The 15,569-nt window shown below is 41.7% G+C and overlaps 1 protein-coding gene and 1 pseudogene across 1 annotated transcript; both read right to left on the reverse strand.

The window, feature by feature from the left end:
• Positions 1-2,113: 2,113 nt before the first annotated feature.
• LOC119321777 lies at positions 2,114-2,578 on the reverse strand (annotated as a pseudogene).
• Positions 2,579-10,327: 7,749 nt separating this feature from the next.
• Positions 10,328-12,248, reverse strand: LOC119324505 (GDSL esterase/lipase At5g45910-like). The gene is made up of 5 exons (XM_037598295.1): positions 11,966-12,248; positions 11,606-11,821; positions 11,365-11,507; positions 10,968-11,241; positions 10,328-10,898 (listed from the first exon to the last, which is right to left on the reverse strand). Exons 1-5 carry the CDS (start codon positions 12,237-12,239, stop codon positions 10,636-10,638), a joined length of 1,170 nt encoding a protein of 389 aa, XP_037454192.1. The 5' UTR covers positions 12,240-12,248; the 3' UTR covers positions 10,328-10,635.
• Between the last annotated feature and the right edge of the window lie 3,321 nt (positions 12,249-15,569).

Genomic DNA, 15,569 nt, shown 5'->3' on the forward strand with positions numbered 1-15,569 from the left:
CAATAAAAAGATAACACCGTTGTTTGAGACGAGCCTGTTGCAAAAAATCGACTCGGTGCCTTCGTTGCGTTCTGTCGAGAGGTTCCGCTCGCTAGACGTCAGTCAAGTTGAAGCTAGCCCAGGCGTTTCGTGCACGTACGTGCTTACGGCAAGTCGTGCGTGTGCTAGTGCTACTCTTGATCACTAGCTTGTACGTACGTACGTGTGCTGCAGGCTGCAGCTACTCTGGTAATTTGATCAAAACCAACAAATTCCTGTACTGCACATACATATGTATATCCAATAATAACCCAGGAGAGGGTTCCTCAAGGAACAACTAAGATGATCGGAGGCAAGTTCCTTTTGAAAGGGGTGCTAAGACTACTACAAGTACTGCAAGGTTCGAACAACTCCTTCATGGGATACCGAGCTACAGGCAGCAAACCACCATCAGAAAATTTATTCCCTCTAGTGCGCTTTAGGCTGGTTGTAATGGGGAATATCATATACTAGTATCAAGCATATGATACTAGTGTATGATACTACTTCCGTAATGTATAGTATCACAAGTTAGTATCTTAAGCTGCCTTATTAATTATTATGCATGACACAGAGTAGTACAACATTTAATATGATACGGTATCGTGATATGATACCACATCCTCTCTTTCCTCATTTAATTGTGTTCCACATCATCCAATAAGTCAAGTTAAAATGCATGATACTGCTTATGATACTACCATTACGATCAACCTTATAAATACTACAAGGTTCAAACAGCTCATTGGATGATGTGGGATCTATATTAATTGTACAACCCAGCAAGTATTTGGGATCTATATTAATTAAAAGGCTGACACCCACTGAGTAATCAATTATGCCACTAATTATGACATTAAGTATTCAATTGACTGTGATCTTATTCAGGAAGTCAAAAAACATGCCTTTGCAAGGAGTAAAGAGGAAGACACTCGGACTACCCATAACTACCCATAATGGGAGTAACATAGGTAGAAACATCACACATATCTAGACAAAATAGATGATATGTCAAGCAATAAATGAAGAAAGAGAGCATGTGGTAACATAGCTAGTTACTATTAGTATGAGTAACATCACACATATCAAGACAACATGAGTCTATAGCCTAATAAATGAAGTGTTGCATGTTACCACACATATGTTACTCCCCACTATAGAGGTAGTAACATAGAGTAGTAACATGGACATGTTACTACATGTTACTACTCTATGTTATTACCCATTGTGGCTAATCTCAAGCACAACTTATGTTCTTTGATACTTTATGTGGGACTTTTAAAATGAAAGGTGCGTCTCTGGAATTTTTTATTGAGACTCTTCAAGTTTTCTCTGGAGAATGATGCACAAATATGGTATAACCTATTGCATAAGGCAGCACAACAAGCTGGAAAATGTGTGCAAACAGATTCATGGTCAAAACTACGAAAAAATCTTGCTTCTTTTGTACATGAATTTGGAGAAAGTTTATATGCAGCCTGGGAGAGTTATTCTAAATTTTTTAATCTTTGCTATCCAAAATGTTGAAGAATATTCATCAAGGTCGAATTTTATTATACAAGTTAAGTTAAAGTTAGACTTGGATTTGTATAGTGTGTAGACACGATATATGTAGTGTGCTAGTAGGACTCTTGTATCCTGTATCTCTCATATAATGCAGGGTAGACACACGATGTAACCAATCCCAACATATAGCATGGGAACACAGGGGAGCTGACGGTATGTGCCGATGCCCGGGTCACTGGTGTGCTGTATTGTGACACCACGGTGTCATGGAAAAGACCGCCCATAATCAGGCGCCGGGGATGTGCTACCAATTTACTCTCTCTCTCTCTGTTTCTCTCTCTCTCTCTACTTGCTGATGTTCAAACAACATCTTGCCGCAGTATAGCCAAATTAAGACTTCAGAACATGGATCAGAGGGGATGCGTGATTGGTAAGGTACAAATCTGAGATACTACTGTTATGGATCAACATGAAATTAAGTTCACATTTATTCACGACCCATGCATCTCGCAGAGGCACATACACCATTACTCAAATTTATTTATCTTGTGCGCACGCAACACACCAATTAAGATGCAGACTCACTTGACTATGAATCAAGATAAGCAGCCCAGGAGCAGACACCTCTGCTGCCTCCCGTCCCATTAGGAATTGGCACCTTGCAGGCCTCAGGCATGCTCGCTGCCGTGATCTTCATCACCTCCTTCCGGCAACCCGGGAACACATCCGGTCCCTCCCGCACGCCGAGCTCCTTATACACGCTGCCCAACATGCTGACCAGGTCGCCACACCTGCACCACTCGTTGGTGGTGTCGGCAAGTGCTGGCAGCAGTCGCTTAGGACATCCTCGTGAACCGGACTGCCCACGCACTGGAGCTTCACCATTGCCCGGCAGGCGGCAGCCCGTGAGCGCGCTCACCTTGTAGCCCGTCGCCGGATCGCACCAACTGCAAGGACCACGGTTATCGCTCCCTGCGCCGTACCCAGCCGCCATGGGTGTCGCCACGAGCATGCATAGTAGGAGCACCCGGAACATGATCTTCATCCACACTGTTAGCACTATCTTAATCAGTTGCCTATATGGGTAGCTACACTCTTGTTCGCTGGACGGTTTATATAGCTAGATAAACCTAATGAGGTGTTCATGATCTTCGTCGGTGGCTTGCGCCTGGTACCAATGCCATTTACTTGCATGCCTCCGTTCTCAATCTAGTGTCGTGAGGTATTTTGGAATGCATTGGAACATTGTGATTACAACCCCACAGGATTATATAGAGCATGGTTACCATATTCACAAAATTAGCATGGTTACCATATTCACAAAATTAGCTACATCCTTTGTCCATATGGAGTATATAGCAAGGGAAACTGCAAGGACCACGGAGCGGACATAAAACCCCGGCTGTACATCATCCCATCGGCATCAGTGGCTTGTGGGCTTTGTATATATTGTACATGCTGACACGTACAGTTAACTTTCTTCCAACTTCCAAGAGTGTCATGAAGATCCGTTCGCATAACTGGAAGCTTTCTTAGTGTTGAGGTAAACCCACAATTTGTTGGTGGATCCTTCATTAATTCATGCAAAAAAATTACCAATGCATGGCTCGTTTTGTTGGCATGTTATGTATGTCCACCTTTGCGTGAGGAAAACATTAGTATGTCACATTTCTTTCCCCACAGGATTAAAGTACATTTCTGTATGCGGTGTGAACAAAAACCGTTGCATATCAAATAGTATATGAAATATTTTTATTTAATTGTATGTCACATTTCTTTCCCCACAAGATTAAGTACATTTAGGTACAGGGGTGGGAACAAAAACTGTTGCATATATATACACATGCATGGCTAACTCATCTACTTTTTCACAGCAAGAAAACAAATCAGCTAAACCAGTTAGGTCCAAAAGTTGATAACAGAATTAGAATTGTACTCTAACAATATAAAGAACCAAGAAATGAAGGATCCATGGTATTTTCCACGAGTTCTGTTTTTGCAAGATATAGTATGTGACGGAAAGAACAAACATCGCATGTTCTTTTGGACGTTGGAGTAGGGTGTGTTACATGGCTTGGCCAAATTGAGACGTGGCCTAGCCCAAAGGTAGAGTATTTCCTGGGCCAAAGGACCACAAATTAACGATTTATGACATCTTGCGCTGGAGCTTGATGTCTTCAATGATGGCTGAATATGGCGAAGAATCTTGACTAGGTCCAACACCTCCTGTAGGAATTGTGAGTCAGTTTCGAAGACCACACAGAGGTGTTCCCACATCAGCCACCAATGATATATACAAAAAGGTCCAACAGAGAAACATGATCCTCAAAACTTTGTAGGCCATCAATCGGTATTATTATAACAACTATTCTTGAACATCATGAATATAAGCATCACTACCATAAAATTATATAAATTCACAAGTAATGGGCATCATAGAGCTTTAGGGCCAAACCATAGTACCAAATGGACCTCATAATATTCATCTGCAAAATCGTACATATGAGTAATTGAGACTTATGATTGCAATGTTCATAGAAAACATACAACTCTTTGATTCCATATAATTTGCATCCCTACAATAAACACAAACTTGAATTCCGATCAAAACTATGTGCGTTCTTGGGGTACAGTAGCCTTCACAAAGGATACAAGTGCCTGGATATTGCCTCTGGTCCTATCTATGTTTTTCGTGATGTGGTTTTTGATGAACATGTTTTCCTCTTTGCCAAACTCCACCCAAACGCCAATGCACCACTATGCAAAGAGCTCGCCCTCTTGCCCTTTCACCTCCTGCCATCATCTCATTAGTAGTAGATGCTTCTGACCGCATGTCAATAATACCTTTGATCAAAACTCTGATGCAAGTGTGTAGGAAAAAGGAGAAGAATTTGGGGAAAACTCGCATGACTTTATGTACACAGAAACGACAGGGGAAGCTGCAGAGGATCTAGCTGTAAATCCCGGAGAAGATCATTCTGGTTCCCTGGTGTCAGACGTGGTAGGTGCTGCAGGGGAATACCCTGCGGGATCTGCGCCATCTCCTGATTCGGCAGCTAGGCGGGCTACACCTGCTGCGGCATGAGGCGGGCCCTCAGCGTGTCGCATCGGTCGGCCGCTATCCTCGGCGGGGCAAGGTGGGCCACCCCCACATGCAGACGGCCGGCTCCCGTGCGTGGCCGAGCGTGATCCACGTCGCATGGGTGGGCTGCATGCTGTGGATACCTTATTATTGTTTTATCATCGACGTGGGATAACCATTTTTATGCTTATTTATGTTGATGATATAGTTGTCACGTGCTCATCATCTAAAGCAGTTGAAGCTCTTCTCATGGATTTGAGCATGGAGTTTGCACTTAAGGATCTTGGTAGCCTTCATTTCTTCCTTGGGATTGAGCTAAAAATGTAAAGAGTGGAATTGTGTTGTCACAGGAAAAATATGTGCAAGAAATACTTCAGAGAATAGGCATGAGAGGATGTAAGCCATCATCGACACCTTTGTCTACCTATGAGAAAATGTCTCTTCATGATGGGGAGGTTCCTGGAGCAGATGACTCCACCAGGTACAGAAGTATTGTAGGAGCATTACAATACTTGACATTATAGACCAGATATCTCATACTTTGTAAATAAAGTATGTCAGTTCTTACATGTTCCCACTAGTGTACATTGGACAACAGTAAAGAGGATACTTAGGTATCTTCAAGGGACAAAGAGTGATGGACTTAGACTTGGAAAGTCAAATTCAATGCTTGTGTGTGCCTTTTTAGATGCAGATTGGGCAGATTGTCCTGATGATAGAAAATCAACAGGAGGTTTTGCAGTGTTTCTTGTTAGTAATCTAATCTTTTGGAGTGGTTGTAAACATGCAAGTGTATCTAGGTCAAGTACAAAAGCTGAGTATAAAGCCCTAGCAAATGCTACTGCTGAGGTTATTTGGGTGCAATACTTTGTAACATAGTTGGGTGTCTCTCATCCAAGAGCAGCATCACTTTGGTGTGACAATCTTGGTGCTACGTATTTGTCTGCTAACACTATTTTTCATGCCAGAACAAAGCATATTGATATTGACTATCACTTTGTTCGAGAAAGAGTGGATGACAAACTGCTGAATATCAGATTCATACCTACTCGCGATCAGGTGACGGATGGCTTTACTAAAGCCCTCACCTTGCGACAATTAGAAGCTTTTAGGCAAAATCTCAACTTAGATAGTTGTGATTGAGGGGGGGGGGGGATTAACATTGTAATGTGTGCGTGCGTGTTTCTGTTGTAACAACCTGGTCAGGCTAGAGATATGATCCCAATCTTGTTAGTTAACTTGGAGATCAATCCTAAGCATAACCAACTCCTGTAATCTCCTGGCCTTCGAGCCCTTTATTAACACGCACGCGTCCCTGCACATAGCATACGCTTAAGCCTAGGTTTTCTACTCTTGCTCCATCATAGAGAAGTAAAAACTAGAACAAACTAGACCAAGGATTACATCTATCAATCTATCTATACCAATACTAATTTCTAGACTCCCTAGAAATCCCCATGTTAATCAGATTTTACGAGCCGTTAATATGGTGGGACCGAATAATTACGGTGGAGATTGATTCAATAAATCCTCCACACACAAAAACTTAATATCTTTTTTTTGGCTGGCTCAATCTCTCACGCTTCTTTCTTCCCTGCTCACGCACCCTCTCTCTTATGTGTCCCTTTCAAACTCTCAGGCATGTCTCACTTTTATCTATCTATCTTCTATTATTTAATCACGGGAAAATAAAAAGAAATACCATTTATTTGTTGAACAAAATAATAATAGTTCAGATCTATCTAAATTCTTTTTTGAGTGGACTCTCTAGAAAATCTCTCGTTAGTTGGAGAAAATAAAAAATAAGAACTGCTAATGGCTTAGATTAAAACTCAATCCAGCGCGAGCTAAAAACAATACAGGGGATCTGGACCCTACAAAATATAAGAGATTATGCGGTGAGTACCGTAAAGTAAATCCACCGATCAAGCAAAAAAAAAACAAAACCAGGCCAGCAAATAGAAGATGTTGCACGTATCCATTAAACCAAATCTTAGCACCCTACAAAATACTCCCTCCGTCCGAAAATACTTGTCATCAAAATGGACAAAAAAGGATGTATCTAGAACTAAAATACATCTAGATACATCCTCTTTTATTCATTTCGATGACAAGTATTTTCGGACGGAGGGAGTAGGAGATTATGTGGCGGGTGAATAAAAAGGAATGCCACGTTCAGCAAGCCCCTACGCCCTGAAAAATAGCGATCCATAAAAGACGGACCATGTCGTTTTTTTTAACTTCCATCACGTTATTTGTAGATTACTCCTTTTTATGTCCATGCTTACGTGAAAAGAGAGAAAGAGCCCTAATTGTCGCCTCCAAGTCAGTTCTGCGATCTAGCTGGGACGAGTTCAATCTGACGGCCGTTCTCCTGAATTGCATCAGATTGATTCCAGTAATGTTGATACTCGGTGAGCGGACGGCTTGCAACACCACGCAACGCGGCCAATAGGCTGCGACTGCCGGTGAGGTGTTGCTTCAAAGGTGAACAGCGCGCTGAGGAGGAGAGGAAGTAGGCGAGATTCCAAAGGAGATCGACCTGTTGTCGTTGCCAGTCGGTATGAGCATGGCAACAGATTAGATGCATACGTCCCAACGGCTGCCTTAGCGCCACCAGTCTGCCTCAAATTGGACACCCAAATTTTCATCGCTGGTGAAAAGGTACTAGCCACTTCGTAATAATCCCTGAGGCAATTTCATTGCTGATGTATGCCAGTGTAAATTTGTAAATCTTCAACCATAGTGAACGCTAAAGAGGAGGTCCTTCCATGCTTGATCACACTACAATCCAAGATGTGTTGATTCCTTCCACAATCCTGTTTCCCATGGTTGTCCCAGCGAGGCAGACGACAACTTGGGCAGGTGTTTCTCCACGGGCAAGCGTTACATCTCCACCCGTGCATCTCAATATTCGTCGCCCACCCTTTGGTTGCCAGTCAGTAGGACCTTCATCGATCTTAGCATGGCCCTAAATCTTCTGTACTTCTAAAAAATCCTGCTCTTTCTTGGACAAGGGAGAAAACGAGAATCAGAGCAACTACGCATAGGTTGGTCTTCTCTATAATATGCATTCAGATTTACTATTTTTACAGATATGGTTCACACGGGCTCTATGTACGTGTGTTGATCACCTCAAAGTACAAGTCTGACACAAAGCCTTCTGTAGTCCATGACTCAAGGAACGATACCGACAAAGGAGTAATGGAGTGGTCCGGACAAAGCGTTTGTTTGGCATTATGGTGGATGATAAACAACATGAATAACCAGCCTTTTCCTTTTCAAACTTTGTTTTTTTTTTGACGGGCCTACGGCGGGCTTACGCCGGCCTGAACCATTTCATATAAGATAGAGTACATTTACAAAGGTTGAAAGTTGGGGGAGGGAGAGATTACAAAAATAGTTGGGTTACAATCTCATAGACAAGTGGAACAACATAGTACACCAATCACGCAGAAGGACGGCCTGCTCATTGGAGCATCTATTGGACCAAAGCATGAGGTCGTCTGCAGCTGAGCGGGCGATGAGGTGGATAGGTTGCAAATCCTGCCTAAAAACTTCTGCATTTCTTCTTTTCCAGACATTCCAGAGAATAGCAATGATGACCGTTGATCGTGGTCTGTTGGCCAGGTCCATGCCCCAAAGATGCTGAAAGTCCGACGGTACTGAAGCAGAAATAGAGCTCAGTTCCTGCCAAAGAGGGCGAAGATTGGGGCATTGAAGGAATAGGTGACTCGTTGATTCAGAGGCTGGGCAGAACGGGCAACAGTTGGAGTCAGATATGCCCCTGTTGAAGCGTCTTTCGTTGGTGAAGAGTCGATTTTTACTTTGTTTAACAAAATATTCTGTTAACAGCAGATTATGTGATTAGTTGGTAGCAAGGTGATTATAATTTCCTTTGTTTCTCTTAGAGGCCTGCCCAGTGATGTTTGAGCAAATTTTAGATCATTACAATATTCTTAATGGAGTGGACAATAGTAGAATTTTTTGGGTGGATATGTCTATACAATATTATGCTAGATTTGATGCAACAATTGATTCATGGTAACTCTAATAGATGTTCTATTTCATTTCAGGTGAGGTCAACAAATAAATGTATTGACAAATAGGACATTCATCTGTATACATGGTGGGACTTGAAACTCTTTTTGTTAGTAGAGAATGATATTACTTTGTTGTGGTTATTAATGCTAGACTTTGCATCACTTCAAGAATTAACTGAAATTATTGGTTAAAGATCGTTGTTATCTAAATCGGCTACAGAAGCCTTTTTATACAACATTGGGCATAATTTTCTTAATTTCTGCACTTGTGGGTAAGTTGCATCTACTATTATTCCTTTTAGCGACATCGTTCTCTTTCTACAATTTTTGCATGTCCATTTAGATTCAGAGGAATGCACACGCCAGTTGCCTGGGTTGGGCCATGAGATGCTTTGTACGAGAACAAGCATGATATGATTTGGCGTTACTGCACAACTCCATTATACTTTGTTCTTTTAAAGTTGGGCACACAAAATCAAGTTACGTTTAACTTCTACACGGCAAAAAGTACCAATATATGTCATTGCTCTTTTCATGCTCCAAGCATCAATGTGCGATTAGTCTTTGTATATTCTTCTCGCTTGCTAATTTTAGCCATCTCTGTTATCTAAGTTTTCTAATTTCCTTGAATGACGCCCTCTTGATTGATGAGGCCATCAATGGATGCGTCAGTGTCTCCAAGATTACTTCCTCACAGTGATCCACACATAGTAGCATCATTGTTGGATACCGGTTAGTGTTTACAAGTGCTTGCTTTCCCGGACTTTGCATGTTTACAGAAATGTTTAATATACATTAATTTTAGCATTTTACTTTTAGGAACTTTCTAATATAATTAATCATAGAGGACATGTTAAGAGCAATGTAATATGATAAGGTGACCCTAAAGGAGGTGTACAAATACACAAGCATTGTGGTATTTATAGAAGCTGGATGCAATATTTTATAGTTTGTACTATATCGGTCGGAGAATATGATGTTTCCCCCTTTTTATGGGAAAATGAAGGAATAAGAAAAGAAAATAATATAACATAGTCTGCTATTTGTGCACCAATATCTCTTCTCTTTTTTAAATAAAAGGTACAAAAGGTTAATTTTTCCTTAATTCTATGAGGCTCTCTCATCATATATATGAAGTAAATTAATTTCTTAAAAAGGTATCAGGTGAGCGAACAATAAGCAAAATTTATTTTCAATGTTGTAAAGGCATCGTATACCATAACCGTTCATCATAAAATAATATATTTTCTTATCTAGAGAGAAAATATGAGTATACACTTTGTTTCATATTATATTATTTTGATGTTTTACATCTAATTTCTGATAAGACATGCATATTAAACCCATATGGTCATAAGACAAGGCAGAACAATATATAATATGATACAGTTTTGGACTTCTAAATTTCGTTACTCCTGGTAAATTAAATATCATCTCAAAGATTTGTCACATATTTTAGATAGCTACATATTTTGTAGTATATGACAACTTGAAATAGCAGCGTACACAACTAGCCCGTGCAAATGCACGGGTTGACGACTAGTTAATTAATTAATTTAGAAAATTTTTCAAAGGGGCTTCCAGCAGTTTACATACATGCATTCTTAGAGAAGCACAGAAGAAAATATGACAACAAATATAACACCACAAATCACCCCTAGTAGTACTATCGAAGGCATACATAAAAGGATATCCTTCAGATTGTCATATCGAAAGGAAATAGCGGACATGAATTCAGGGTTTACATATACCATACTGCTTTAATTTATACTTGAGCGGCGATTATGTCTGTATCACACTATTATAACCATAAGCACACACACACTTTAATTTATACATAAAAGGACCTTGTTTATTGAACGAGTAGCATGCATGCAGAATAAAGGTTGCAGCCGTAGGGATAGAGCTTCAACAGACCAGCGCCGTCGGTTGCAGCTAGCTAGTACTCCTACTCAGGAGCTAGCTAGCGTAACTCAAGTTGTTGATTTATAAGATTGAAAATGTCTTGAGATCCTGAGATCCTGACATGGCCTCCAGAATAGGCGCGGATGTGTGTAAGGGCCCCAAGAGCCAACCGGCGGCGATGAGCCTATATGCAGACTCCGTGAGGTGGATGCCGTCCCAGTTGATGTGCGTGCCGGGATTAGTGCACGCACTCACGCCTTCTAATCCACAAGCCGCAGTCATGTTGTAGTTATACGGCCCACCTGCGCCACAGCACACGTGGAGCCCCGACGAAGCACTAAACCCTGCGACGTCCCTGAATCAGCAACTACAAAAAATTGTGTTCTGTGATTCAGTCATCTTTTGTAGCTTACCGTATCTTGTTGGTTCGTTGAGAAACTCTATCACTGGTGTGTAGTAGTCACCGTAGACGATCTTGGCATCGGGGTACTTGATCCGGAGCCGATACACGGCCGCCACCAGAAGTCTGTTGTGGTAGCGCGCTAGAGCATTGTATTTTATCAGGCACCCCTGGCGGTCGTAGTGCGTCTTGTTCGGGCTGGCGTACAAGGTCAGGATGATGGGAATGCACCCCATTGGCGGTTGCCCAGGCACCACCACGTACCTGCCCCCCTCCTTAACTAGTTGCTGCATGCAAAACAAAACAACAAAGGCAAGCATTTCGCTTAGGCTTAATTAGTGCCCTTGGTGTGAGAAAATTAAACCAAGCAGCAAGTTAATTAATTTTATAATATATATAATTGGTCGTACCTCAACGCCTTCTGAGATGGCTTGTACGACGTCTCGCACGTATACCAGGCGAAAGGTTTTGCCGGCGGCCATGATGAAGGTGTAGTCATTCCCTCCGAACTCTCCCATAAAGAAGAGGGATCCCCTGAAGTAGTCTCTGCAACCTGAAGATCGATAAAAGAGAATTTAATAGCCAATTTGTCATTCAATCCAGACTACATCATGCATGACATATAAACATATCACTGAGTGGAGTTGGTACCTTGTGGTGTTGAGCACAAGGTGGGCTTGAGGTTCTGGAACCACTCGAGCTGCACGCTCAAGGAGCTGTTGAAAGGGGGCACACTAGTGATGTTCTTCTCATGGAAGTAGGCTAGGTCGAGTGCGGTAGCACCGACGACAGCGAAATTTGATCCATGGGTGAAGTTATTTTCTTCACCGAGAATCGGGGGGATGAAAGGGAGCCCGAACTCCTCGGCTGCCAAGTTGATTGATCAATCATAAGTCCAAACATTGGTACGTAGTAGACATTAGACACTACCTTCTATCTATAGCATAGTCTCTAACAAAAACTGAAAGCTAGCTAACTCGAGACAAAGGATAGAAGCATAAGTATAAATACCAATAAAGTCCATGATGATGCGGCCATTGGAGGCTCGGCCGGTGGGGTGACCGAAGAAGGTCTCCCCGTAGGGGAGGTTGCTGAAAGGGATGACCGGAAACACAGGCGCAGCGAGCTTGACAAAGTTGCCGGTGTTGGCATACGAGTCGCCGAAGCTGAAGATGGAATGGATCAAGCGAGGACCTGGGTTGGCCTGACCGTAATGCATGCTGGCCAGGAGAGGGAGGAGGAGGAGGAGGAAGGCTATATGCCTTAGGGCTGAGTGATGCTCCATAGTTGTGTGGCAAGCTGTGCTTCTGCTATGTGGCGGATATGCGCAGGTATATATATATACGAGAAATACCTGTGTGCACTCGGGCCCAGTCGTCAGATAACTTCAATGGTAGGGAATCAGTGTGACATCAGTGAGATCGAGAAATGGTGGGGATCAATGTGAAGGAGTATTTCAATTACAGGTATGCACGGGAATATACTAGCTCATTTGGTAGTGGTAGCGTGTAATTTAACAACTTGCCCTGATGCGGTCTTAATCGCTTCTGTCATTTTGTCCAGCTATATGTACAATATTTTTTTCTTTCAAAAGGACCCCTGCATCATGTGATGCATACATCCATAGTACATAATGTTACATATACAAATGCATTGCAAGCACTCTTTAAGAATAAATGTCAACTGGTTAGTTGGATAGCTTTTAATCAATATTTTGCTTTCAATCATGTCGTATCTTTGTGATAGCTACTTCAACTCCACGCCATGATGAGAGCTTTGATTCTTTCCTGATATCTTGACAAGCCGATGAATCTGACGGCCTAACTACCAGATCCCCTGGGAGAAAATTGGACACACCAGGTGGTGGAGATCTCCTCCAAAACAAGAAAATGATGGCCACATTGTAGGTAAAATATATCGAAATTCATGATGGTTATTGGTGCGTTCCTTTGGATGGTATGAGGATAAGCATTGCTCAAATTTTGAAAATTATATGATCCCAACAGACTCTATGGGATAAGGTCATCTAAAATATCTTTAAAAACATAAATTCAATCTACTCCCTCCATTCCTAAATATAAGTCATTTTAGAGATTTAAATATGAACTACATATGGATGAATATAGACCTATTTTAGAGTGTAGATTTACTCGTTTTGCTCCTTATGTTGTCCATATTAAAATCTCTAGAACGAATTATATGTAGAAACGGAGGGAGTAGCAATTTTCTATCGGGGTGGTTTGAAACTCGGCTAGCCTATTAGTATTCTGGAGGAGATATATAAGACAAAACACACGACTCAATCAACGTACTTTAAGATCAATGGTGGATTCCTACGTGCGTCAGCTAATATATATCCCGATTGTCTATATATAGTACATAGTGTTACTTATAGAAATGGCATTGAGCTAATATAATTGCAATGGCATTGTTGTGTCTTACATGCGTCAGCTGAAGACTCAGTCCACACAATAGCGCTAGCTTAGCTATTCTGTTTATTTACAATTTCCAACTGCATACTTTGATAGCAACATCACATTCACGTGTAACATGCCCTCCTTCATGCGTTGCTCACAATTCTTTGCACTGATTACGCAACGGACAAGAAAATATTCTGCGATCATAATATAGCCAATAAGAGCCCGTTTCGTACATCCATCACATTCTTATTCCATACAGCCGTCACGCGTCTTACGCCACGGGGCTTACGTCACGCGTCTTACTTTTTTTATGAGAACGTCACCAAAATATGGTCTACACAATCGGTCATTCTATACAGCCGTCGCGCGTCTTGTGTTAAGCGGCTTACGTCACATGTCTTACGTCACGTGTGATACTTTATTATATTTTTTTGATAGCTTACCATATATGCCTTGCGGCACGTGTGATACTATTTATGTGTGTGAGCTTTCACACAATCCAATGTTCGGAAAAAAAGTACTGACCCCAAAAACTAATCGGGAAGGAAACTATACTACTGAGTAGATAGGCGTCCTGGGCTCCTCCTGTTGCGGCTCTCCATATCCACCATGGCTAGCCGACCAGTGCCTAACTATTAGTTGCGGCTCTAGACTAGACATTTTGGTTGCTTATATTGTCTGGGGTATGCACATAGCTATACCTACTAATGAAGTGAGGTGATATTTTTAGTTTAGTCCATCATGAGATTTCTTTCATAAACCCTCCTAAAGTGGATTCTCACGAGCTTGACCGTGATGCTCACAAGTTTGACCGAAAGAAAATCAGGATAAGTTAATTAAATGGACGGAGGTACGTGCAGGAGATGAAGTCAAACCACCTTGCTAGCAAGGCAGATGCAACAAAAAGAATAAGAAAATCCCACACGGCCGGCCTCTGCGTATACATAGTGTTCTCCATCAACCTAATATCCTACCGATGGAGTTCTGCACGTCTAGCTTGGATCAGTTCTCTCTATCTCATGGGGAAAAAACATATACATACACGTGCATGCTACCAACTAGTGGCATGCTGCAGACTAATGCATAGCCTAGTGGTGGGGAGGGGTTGATGCCTTCCCACCCACCGAGGTTCAAGGTATGGTACTTGCAATTTGGGTTTGTTGCATCAATTATACTGTGGGGGTTCCCTTACAGTCTTTCTATAAAAAAAACTAGTGGCACACTGCCGCCCACAGCTCGAGGAAAGAACTTCGACAGCGTGCTCGGGTGTGTTAAATAATAGTTCTTTCCTCGGGCCCAATACCTGGGAGCAGTAAACATATACTCCCTCCATTCCTAAATATAATTCCTTTACAAATTTCAATATAAGCTACATACGGATCAAAATGAGTGAATTTGTACTCTAAACTATGTCTATATAAATTTGTATTTAGTTCATATTAAAATGTCTAAAAAAATATATTTAAGAATGAAGGGAGTACATTATAATCAGTTTTAGCTACTTCCCCGCACCAAGGTCCAGCCAGGCAGCATTGCCTAAAGTTGCTTAAAAAATCCCACCTTGCTCCCTTAGGTTGAATTTCATCAGTTCACATCCGAATGCGAGTTCGTATGTAATCAACAAGCTGCCTTGGAAAGCAATAACGATGGTGAGGCTTGATGCCTGAAGTGTAATTATCCCGGTAAGAAAATGAATGAGAGTCAGGAAAGAAAGTGAGGTGTGTGGGCAAAGCCAGTAAAACTAAAAACGAAGGAAAGGCAGAAAGAAGAATTAAGGTGTGTGCTTGAGTGGTCCAACTGAGAGTTAAACTGAATTTCAGGGTGGTCAAATGGTAAGATTCATAGAGAAGGAAGTTTATTTGAACAATAAAGAAAAGGAAAGTAGTGAACAGGAAATGGGTGGGCGTTTTGGCTCCCGAGTCTAGTTGATCCTGATACCTGTGTTATTTAGATGAGTTTTGGGATTTTAAGCTATGCATTAGTAATTTCACTATATAGGACAGAACAAACTTGCAATACACAATGACAGGCGTCTGTACATATGGTGTCATAAACGGGCAGTAACGTTTGTGGGGGGCACCGTTGACGGCTGTTTGCAGATAGGCATTTTGTACCGGACGCACAATGTTTGTCTGTTTTGTATAGTTTGTCATATGGACCCACAAGTCAGGGCATGCAATTGAATGCGTCCCCAT

The sequence above is a fragment of the Triticum dicoccoides genome, chromosome 6B (genome assembly GCF_002162155.2).
Source record: "Triticum dicoccoides isolate Atlit2015 ecotype Zavitan chromosome 6B, WEW_v2.0, whole genome shotgun sequence".
In the NCBI taxonomy this organism is placed as follows: Eukaryota; Viridiplantae; Streptophyta; class Magnoliopsida; order Poales; family Poaceae; genus Triticum; species Triticum dicoccoides.

What these genes read in the sequence shown, in the direction of transcription:
- LOC119324505 (XM_037598295.1), bottom strand. Translation starts at nt 12,239, where the DNA reads ATGGAGCATCACTCAGCCCTAAGGCATATAGCCTTCCTCCTCCTCCTC. An exon ending in CATCATCATGGACTTTATTG is followed by an intron (nt 11,822 to 11,965) that starts GTATTTATACTT and finishes TCAACTTGGCAG; the next exon opens with CCGAGGAGTTCGGGCTCCCT. An exon ending in CTTGTGCTCAACACCACAAG is followed by an intron (nt 11,508 to 11,605) that starts GTACCAACTCCA and finishes ATCGATCTTCAG; the next exon opens with GTTGCAGAGACTACTTCAGG.